At 33.7% G+C, this 10,273-nt stretch overlaps 1 protein-coding gene across 1 annotated transcript; it reads left to right on the top strand.

The window, feature by feature from the left end:
* Positions 1 to 6,508: 6,508 nt before the first annotated feature.
* Positions 6,509 to 7,614, top strand: LOC131935781 (ladderlectin-like). Its single transcript, XM_059292428.1, has 2 exons — positions 6,509 to 6,641; positions 7,081 to 7,614. Exons 1-2 carry the CDS (start codon positions 6,596 to 6,598, stop codon positions 7,518 to 7,520), a joined length of 486 nt encoding a protein of 161 aa, XP_059148411.1. The 5' UTR covers positions 6,509 to 6,595; the 3' UTR covers positions 7,521 to 7,614.
* The last annotated feature ends 2,659 nt before the right edge of the window (positions 7,615 to 10,273 follow it).

Here is a 10,273-nt window from a genome sequence, read left to right as displayed (position 1 = left end):
CACGCTATCATTCGTGTATTTATTTGAGACGTTTGCCTTGTTTTCTAGAAGAGTGGTTATTAAATGTAAACAATGTCGGCACTTTATTTCTTGGATATCAGTTGTTGGAGCGCTAGTTTGTCAACACTACCACCGATTCGAGCAAGCTTTGTTGTTGGAGCGCTAGTTTGTCTACACTACCACCGGTACGAGCCAGCTTAGTTGTTGAGGCGCTATCTATTCGCTTCTTGTAAGGCTAAGAGCGGGAGGAGAGGTCTGAAAAAGGAACTTAAAAGGGACAACAAAGCACCGATGTGCTTTTATCCATCAGTACCAAATTTGGAATGGTCTCAAAAAGCCGTCTTAATATCTAGCGGCCTCTCGCGAAATGGATGTTTTTTCAAAAAATTTTTGCCGACAACAGCGTGTGTTTGTATGTAGGAAAAAGAATATACAAGAGTAGGGATTGTGTCTATATAATAAAGATACTCCAACCGCAGCTACAGTATTATTTTTTTAAAACAACCATCAGGTCAAAAATGCAAGAAAATTAATTTTAACTTAAAAAAATGATTATGGGCGGCTGTGGGCCCCCTAAACGATTTTACTTGAATACATAAGAACACACAAGTACGTAAATAACTATAAAGAAAAAGCATAAAGAAAATCATTTTTTGCGTGTGCAATATTTCACATAACTGAAAATGTTTGTCGGAAATTTCGACTAAAAATACACCTGTTGAAAATATTTAGGACTTTAATCGAATAAACCGGTAGTGATCTCCCCTAAACTTACTCGAATATTCTTATATAAAACTACAGGGGATGGCAACTAAGAAAATAGACATGATTTTAAATCCATTTTTACTTACTTAAACTTTTAAAAATAAAATAGAATCTCGGTAAAAAAGAATTGCACAAGAATTGAACGCCAAACAATATGTGTATAATACTGCGGAATATTATTAGTTCTTTATAAATCCACATATACTTTTTTGAGAAATCGGAAATAGCGTAAATTACTACTTCCGGTCAACGGATATTACTCACAATTTGAAAGCAATCAGAGAATTAGATCTTTTACTTACAAATGAAATTACAGTTATCTATCTGAAATAGTACTCAACTTATAGGCTTTTGAAAAATTGAAAAAAGAATAAGTTCCATTTCCGGTTACCGGAATTCGATGAAAAGTTGAAACAGAACTGCCAATTTTATATTATACGTATTTGTGAAATTTCATCAACCTTGCTGTAACGGTGCTCAAGTTATCGTGTTCACAGACACACATACACACACATACACATACAGACATATGGACAAGATTGCAAAACTATGTTTTTCCGACTCAGGGAAGTGTATACAAGAAAATAAAAAGAGTATATTTTTGTTCTCTGATTTATATCTGATCAACCAACCAACTGCCGTTTCCTTCAGCCAACAGAGCATAAATATAAATTCTCTCCACAACCAGCACTTCTACTTCTAAAAACGTTATAAATCCTAAAACTCACCACAACTTCAACCACATACATAAACATAAATAAAAACATAAACCATACATAGTGTCAAGACCGAAAATGACGTTCTACATTGTAGGTCTTGTTGTTGTCTTTTTGTGATGAAACACTTTGCAGATAGGTACATACCACAACATGATAGAACAGCAACAATGTACGTCGATAATACAACAGAAAAAGAATATCAAGAAAATTTAAAAAACAAAAGCATGATCAGCTTTGAAATGTTTAATCTACCATAATGACAAGCTATTTCTCTAGGTTAGAAAAATGTTCAGACCAATTGCTCAGCCACATTTTTCACACATGAACTTGTAACCACCACGGTTATGATCAAACATGTCATTCATCCTGAAGCTGTAATCGCGGTGGAGTGTTAAGTAATCATTTCCACCATTCCAGTTGTCCGGGTTACTTCCCCACCAGTCAAAAAACTTGACCGGCTCTTTGCTGAACTGGTAGATCCACGTACCCTCAAGTGCTTGGTCAGTTCCAGAAATCAGCAGGCCTGGAGGGTTATCTTTCTTGACCAGGTCCTGGACAAACTTGTATTCGGCTGCGTCGTTGACCTCCACCAAATACATGCCATAGGACAAACACACCTTTTCAGCATGTTCGGGATCCAGGTATTGAAACTTGGAGAGATAATATTTGTGTCCGTTGTAGGTTTCAGGGGGAGAAAACAGGTCACCGATTGGTGTTGGGTATCCATAGTTACAACTTGTAACTGTAGAGAAATAGTAAAATTATGGTTAATAATTTTAAGATTCTTCCGGGATTTTATTCGTAAATCATTAATAAAACAGATGGTCTGTCTACTATAGTGCAAAACTTGTAATTCGTAAACTTTACGACATATGGAACATATCAAAGCCGGAGAAGGCCCTAAAACATTACATTTATAACTTGCCAAAGCCTTAGAAGGCCCTAAAACGTTACATTTATAGCTTACCAAAGCTGTAGAAGGCCCTAAAACATTATATTTATAACTTGCCAAAGCCTTAGAAGGCCCTAAAATATTACGACATTTATAACTTACCAAAGCCGGAGAAGGCCCTAAAACATTACGACATATGGAATTTACCAAAGCCGTAGAAGGCTCTAAAACATTACGACATATGGAATTTACCAAAGCCGTAGAAGGCTCTAAAACATTACGACATATGGAATTTACCAAAGCCGTAGAAGGCCCTAAAACATTACGACATTTATAACTTACCAAAGCCGTAGAAGGCTCTAAAACATTACGACATATGGAATTTACCAAAGCCGTAGAAGGCTCTAAAACATTACGACATATGGAATTTACCAAAGCCGTAGAAGGCTCTAAAACATTACGACATATGGAATTTACCAAAGCCGTAGAAGGCTCTAAAACATTACGACATATGGAATTTACCAAAGCCGTAGAAGGCTCTAAAACATTACGACATATGGAATTTACCAAAGCCGTAGAAGGCTCTAAAACATTACGACATATGGAATTTACCAAAGCCGGAGAAGGTCCTAAAACATTACGACATATGGAATTTACCAAAGCCGGAGAAGGTCCTAAAACATTACGACATATGGAATTTACCAAAGCCGTAGAAGGTCCTAAAACATTACGACATTTATAACTTACCAAACCAGGAGAATGCCCTAAAACATTACGACATCTGGAACTTACTAAAGCTGGAAAAGGCCCTAAAACATTACGACATGTGGAACTTACCAAAGCCGGAGAAGACGTGAAGCAACAGAGCGATGAACAGCAACATGTTGGTCGAATCTCTTCAGGAACAGCCGAGAGGGTGTATCCTAATGGCTGTAAGGGCCGTTTTTTTATAGTAATGTAGCAAATTAGCTATGAATTATGCGTACAATTAACATGTGCACCCGGTGTTTATCACTTAGACTATCAATTGTGATAAACAAAATCCAAAAGGGAATGGACCAGACTAGTCTGATCAGAACAATTTTAACCATAGACAATTTAACATACGTGGCAAGCAACATTTTATCATTAGAGAGTAAACTATTTGAAATCACTTTTAACAACGCTAATATTACATATGTTTAAAGTAAAATATCACTTCAGGTAACTGGAAATCAATCAAACGTTACACAAGTTATCGATATTCGTACCCTATTTATATAAGCCCTTACCCATCTTTTCCCCACAACCCAATGCTTTATGCAAATGGAAGTGGCTGCAATTCAAAGCTACTACATCAAAAGGAATGAGTAATAATTTAGTGTAGGGAAGCAAGTCCCTTATTAGCGTCCCAATAATTGCTTAACGCTGGATACGTATAGGCCAAACGTTATCAACAGTTATAGCATAGAGGATAATTTACCAAATATCTGTAATATGTGTCATAAATATTGATTATATCTTACCTAACCAAGCGTTATATTTACTACATTTTGGTCAAACATTGGTTATTTTGACGTTGATATCTTTGTGGTGTTATTTTTAAATAGGGGTTTTGTGGTAGATTTTAAAATTATTAAGACTAATTCTAACAACCAGCAAATAATGCTGAAAAGAAATGAAATTTTTAACAAAATGATCAAGTTATCAAAAATTTAAAACATTGCCTTGTTTGAACCGATTGTGTAGTCAGGTGCTACCAAATGTTGCGTTGACTCATCCCGAAGTTATGTCTCTAGGTCACATATTACTAACACGTTATCTCTTCTTGGCTCGGTAGACCGATGAGCTTAGCATAGGGGTAAGCTTTTCACACAACAACCTTCAAAACATAGCCATTAAACTGTGAGATGGTCTGCTATCTTTAGCATCAGAGTTAACGTGTGGGTAGTATCGTTAACATCAGTGGTAACTGAGACAGTACATGGTGTTCTCTGGTCACTGAGACAGTACATGGTGCTCTCTGGTCACTGAGACAGTACATGGTGTTCTCTGGTCACTGAGACATGGTGTTCTCTGGTCACCGAGACAGTACATGGTGCTCTCTGGTCACTGAGACAGTACATGGTGTTCTCTGGTCACTGGGACAGTATATGGTGTTCTTTGGTCACTGAGACAGTACATGGTGTTCTATTCTCACTGAGACTTGCAGCTAGTGGTAAATGTAGCCCTACTTGTTTTATTGCTACAGCTAGTGGTAAAGGCAGACCAAAACGTTCCACATGGTACATGTTGTGTGGGAGTTGCTTATACCGTTTCATTGTTGTTCAAAATATATCCTGCATACTAATGTTAAGTTCTAAAAGGCGACTCTTATCTGATTCATCCTTACAATTGTAATTTCTCAACCGTGAAGATACGCGGGATTCTAAATGAAATACGTGCTACACAAGGGATTCACTGTAATATTTTTGCTTAGCGAAAAACATGTAGCGTTTTCGTATATGTGATTTGAAGAATATGATATACAATCAGAAACCTTCGTATAAGATCAAATACTTATATACGAAATTTCACCCACCCAACTGAAATGCTTCTCATGTTATACAGAAAAAGAGTAAAATACCACTTCCGGTAACTGGAAGTCAATCAAAAGTCACTCAAGTTATCGGATATTTGTGCTACTTTTCTATAAGCCCACACTCATCTCCTCCAGACAAACCAAACCGTCAAATTTCTTTTTTTTTTAAATTGCAGGCTCGATTTTTCGCGAGTTTCTAAGGCCCCTCTCAAATCTCTACAGAACAACAAATCACAAAATAATTAAGTATTTAAATTATCTTGTTTAAAAACATTATTTTAAAAACATTTAAAATAATTAAAACACAGACCAGTTCTAACCAACAATTAATTTTTTATTGAAATACTGAAAAGACATTAAAGTTTCAACAAAATATTTATGTCATCTCTAGACTACTAAAACTTAGGTTTGTTTACATGTTTGAATATTTATTTGTTTTTTGTTTGTCTGATTGACTACTGGAGAAAATCTGATCTATGTGTAAGGCTGTAAAATAGTATGCAGGTAGAGAACAAGTTTTGTTTTCAGACAGACTGTTAATCACAAATTTATTTAAAGATGTTAATTAATTTATTGATTTATTAATTGGTAGATTAACCACATTAAATTTAATTTTTTCAAATAATGGCTTTACCTTGACTGAATAGTGACGTCACATGTTTTGTTTACTTTTTAGTACAATAAAAATGGCGACTTCTATCATAGACTTTGTGGTCCATTCAAAAGTTTAACGCGTTCTAAAGCTAATTTTCTGTCGGCCATAACTTTAACATCAGTGTTCAACTGTGGATATTATCTTTAACATCAGTGTTAAAATGTGGATAGTATTTTTAACATCAGTCTTAAATTGAGGATAGTATCTTTAACATCAGTGTTAAATTGTGGATAGTATCTTTAATATCATTGTTAAAATGTTGATAGTATCTTTAACATCAGTGTTAAAATGTAGATATCATCTATAACATCAGTGTTAAATTGTGGATAGTATCTTTAACATCAGTGTTAAACTGTGGGTAGTATCTCTAAAATAGTGGCATTTTTATGCTTGTAATATTCTATGATAGAACTATTAATGAATTTTTTTTATTGTTTTAGTTTTGGTAGATTTCAAGATAAATGTTCTTAAGCTTTTAATATTAACAAAATATACTTTTCAAATTTAATATTTTCAGATTAACGAAAAACACAACTTCTCCGTTAAATATTTTGTACAATATACTGCAAAATGATTATTGTTTGTCAAGTACTACAGTGTCCAAATGCTATTTTATCTTTACAGCAATAATATAGTTTACAATTAACTTGAATGTGTAAGTGAAAACATTTTGGAATTCGTTGATCAAGCCTTTATACTAAATACTTTAAGAAACCGCTTCTTGGCCATTCTGTTAGATTTTATATGGTTAGAGTATTTTCCTTGGCCATCATGTTAATTTTGTTCGATTAAACCTTTTTCTCTTGGCCAAGCAATCTGTTACCTATACGGTAGACTGATTTTTAAAGTGTTTCAGTTTTAGTTTAGACACAATGAGAAACCAGCGGTTGCACACGTTAATTGTATGAATAATTCATACTTAATTTGCTACAACGCTATAAAACCCAGCCCTCACAGCCTTTAGGATACACCCTCTCGGCTGTTCCTGAAGAGATTCGACCAACATGCTGCTGTTCACCGCTCTGTTACTTCACGCTATATCCGGCTTTGGTAAGTTCCAGATGTCGTAATGTTTTAGGACCTTCTCCGGCTTTGGTAGTTCAACATGTCGTAATGTTTTAGAACCTTCTCCGGCTTTGGTAAGTTCAACATGTCGTAATGTTTTAGCGCGTTCTCTGGCTTTGGTAAGTTCAACATGTCGAAATGTTTTAGGGCCGTCTCTCTGGTAAGTTCCAGAGGTCGTAATGATTTAGAACGACATAACCCACCCATACTCCATGATGATAGTGAGCGCGCGTACTACTACTAGATCACGGAGTCAATTATATCAGCCCTTAATTACTCCAAAGTAAAATTTTGCTTTTATTTTTTCAAAATTAAAATAGATTTTTATAATTACAAATTATATTTTAATATGTGTACTTATACGCCTATATGTTCCTTGTATTACTTTCTATGCTATTCGATATGTGATCCCCTACTTTTACAGTTTCTGGTTGTGACTATGGATACTCAACTCCAATCGGTGATCTGTTTGACCCCCCTGCAACTTACAACGGACACACGTATTACCTCTCCAAGTCTTTCTACTTAAACGCTGACCAAGCTCAAAGTGTTTGTTTGTCCTACGGCATGTACTTGGTGGAGGTCAACGACGCAGGCGAATACAAGTTTGTCCAGGACCTTGCCAGAAAAGCTAACCCTGAAGGTCTGCTGATTTCTGGAACTGACATGGCCCAGGAAGGTACATGGACCTTCCAGTTCAGTAAGGAACCGGTCAAGTTTTTAGACTGGTATAAAGGAAACCCTGACAACTATGGCGGGGGAGAAGATTATCTAACCCTGTATCGGCCCTACAACTACCAAATGAATGATGTATTTTATGGTAATCGCGGTGGTTATAAATTCTTGTGTGAAAAATGTGGTTGATCAAAACACATGTTTGTCAAAGGACGTGGTGGATCAAGATAGATGAAATAAAACATGTTATCCATCATAGGCTCTGATTAAAAAAATGATTTTAAAACATATCTCCGATTTTTATTTGACGTTTTTTTTTTAAATTTAAAATGTTTACGTTGACGATTTTTAAAATAGTTTTCTTAATGTTTATGATGAAGAGTTTTAAAGTTTTATTGAACACGTGTTACTGTAGATAAAATATTCTTGAGACACAATCTTAAAAATAAACGTTACTCTACTGTCTAATCGGTATAGTAAGTATGGTTAGTAACGGTTTGGCTGAAAATATCGGCAGTTTTTTTTGTCAATTAAAATTATAGGAATTAAAACACTATTTAGTGAAATATGAAGGGATTTCTCTCATCGGCTTTTTTAAGGAGTCGAAAAATTACTATCATGAAAATTGTGATTGAGATTTACTTTCTCGGTGACCATTAAGTCTTGATACATTAATCCTCGCTATATTAAGTCTCGCTGTATCTTTTCTCGCCATATTAACCCTTTATATACGGAATTAAGTTACGAATGAATTTTTTTTAAACAATTTGTTATTAAGTTGCTTTTGACACACTTATTTGGCACAATTTATTTTTATAAATTTTTAATGGTCCAAATATATATTGGTACTTATAAGTACCGTCAACAATGTAGGACATTTTTCCAAAAAAATAAAAAGTGTATAAAACATGAATAAACTGTAAAATTTATTAACTAATAACATCGCAACAATTATAAAATCATATTTGCAGTTTTCAAACATAAACACAAGACAAAAGTATATTTTTAGTATGATTATTGACTGGATTTTCTATGAATACTCTAAGTAGAACTATTTGGTAATGAATTGAAAGGGAACAATTTTTGTATTTTACTACTATTTGTCGTACTACTACTATCCCGCACTATTATACGCGCATTATCATGATCATTTGGTGCGCAATAGTTTTTAATCATGCAACTATATTGTAAAGAAAAAAAATAAACCGGGAGTGATCTCCCCTAAACTTTCTCGAATATTCTTATATGAAACAACAGGGGATGGCAACTCGGGATATAGACATGATTTTTAATCCATTTTAAATACTAAGACTTAAACTTTTTAAAATTGAATAAAATCTCGTAGAAAAAAAGAATTGCACACCAAGTGAACGCCAAATAAAATGTGCACAATAGTGAGGAATATTATTAGTACCTTATAAATTCACATGCGTTTTTTTCGAGAAATCGGAAATAGCGCAAATCACTACTTCCAGTCGACGGAAATACTCAAAATTTGATAGAAGGCAGAGAATTAGATTTTTAATTTACATGTGAAATTTCATTCCTCTATCTGAAATAGTACTCAAGTTATAGGCTTTTGAATAGTTGAAAGTAGAAAAAGTTCCACTTCCGGTTATCGGAAATCGATAAAACGTTGATACGGATCTACGATTTCGAAAAAAAATACTTATATATAAAATTTCATCAACATAGCTGTAACGGTACTCAAGTTATCGTGTTTACAGACACACACAGACACACGGACAGAATTGGATAATCCAGTTTTTCCAACTCCATTACGCATAAAACGCCAAAATGTTGATAAATCTGGATTTATAATTTTTGCCCGGTCAAAATAAGCCCTCTATATCCCGGATGTGATGAAGGACTGAGGAGTAAAACGGTGAAAACTGTCAAAATTTCATGTGATTTTTTTGCACTATTTCAAGACTTTCTCTATACTCTGTATACGAGAAAGTAATTAAAGTACTGAAAACAAAATGCATAAAAAAGTTTTAATAACAAGCATTTATGTAATTTTCGGATATAAACCACGAGAAGCGGCCATTTCGCACAATGGCAAGTCAATGCAAGCATTGGTGTATATATATATATATATATATATATATATATATATATATATATATATATATATATATATATATATATATATATATATATATATGCTAAAACTCAAGTTTGTTTACATGTTTGAATATTTATGTTTTTTTTTTGTTTGTCTGATTGACTACTGCGCTATGTGCAGAGCTGTAAAATAGTATGTAGGTAGAGAACATTTTTTTTTCGTGACGTCACATGATGTGTTTACTTTTTAGTACAATTTAATGGCGACTTCAATGCAAGATTTAATTGCCGATTCAGATGTTTAACTCGTTCTTAAACTAATTTTCTGTCGGCTATAGTTTTAATGTTACGTCCGTTTGCTGTTTTTATTACGTTCCAACATTTATATAAATTTTCAACTGTCTTTTTCATTTAGTTTTACAATAAATTTCTCTAGCTCTACAATCTGTCCAAGAAAGTTATTTATAGATCTAGATCTAGAATCTAGGTCAAACCAAAGATTTATTAGTTAAAAATACAATCCAAAAAAAAAAAAAAAACTAGACTTAAGCAAACCAGTCGTAGATCTAGAATATAGATAATTCTATCTAGATTTAGATAATAATGAGTTTCTATATACTAAACTATTTTAGACCTTTATTATTTTATATAAATCTTTGTTTGTTTTGCTATGGAATATGTTAATTTGGAAATGCTGAATCTAGGTCCTATTTGCGTAACTTAAGATTCATACGCGGATTCTATACCGCTAATTTTGCAAAAATAGACTTAAATAGACGTAAATTCTAGATCTAGCTCGATGTAAACTATTTCAGGCCTTAATATTTTACTCCATATAAATCTTTGTTTGTTTAGCTATGGAATAGGCTAATTTG

Source organism: Physella acuta, unplaced genomic scaffold, assembly GCF_028476545.2.
Source record: "Physella acuta isolate Inbredline_101_S28 unplaced genomic scaffold, ASM2847654v3 ptg000158l, whole genome shotgun sequence".
Taxonomy (NCBI): domain Eukaryota; kingdom Metazoa; phylum Mollusca; class Gastropoda; family Physidae; genus Physella; species Physella acuta.
The sequence above is the reverse complement of the archived record's forward strand: the minus strand, read 5'-3'. Positions and strand labels throughout refer to the sequence as shown.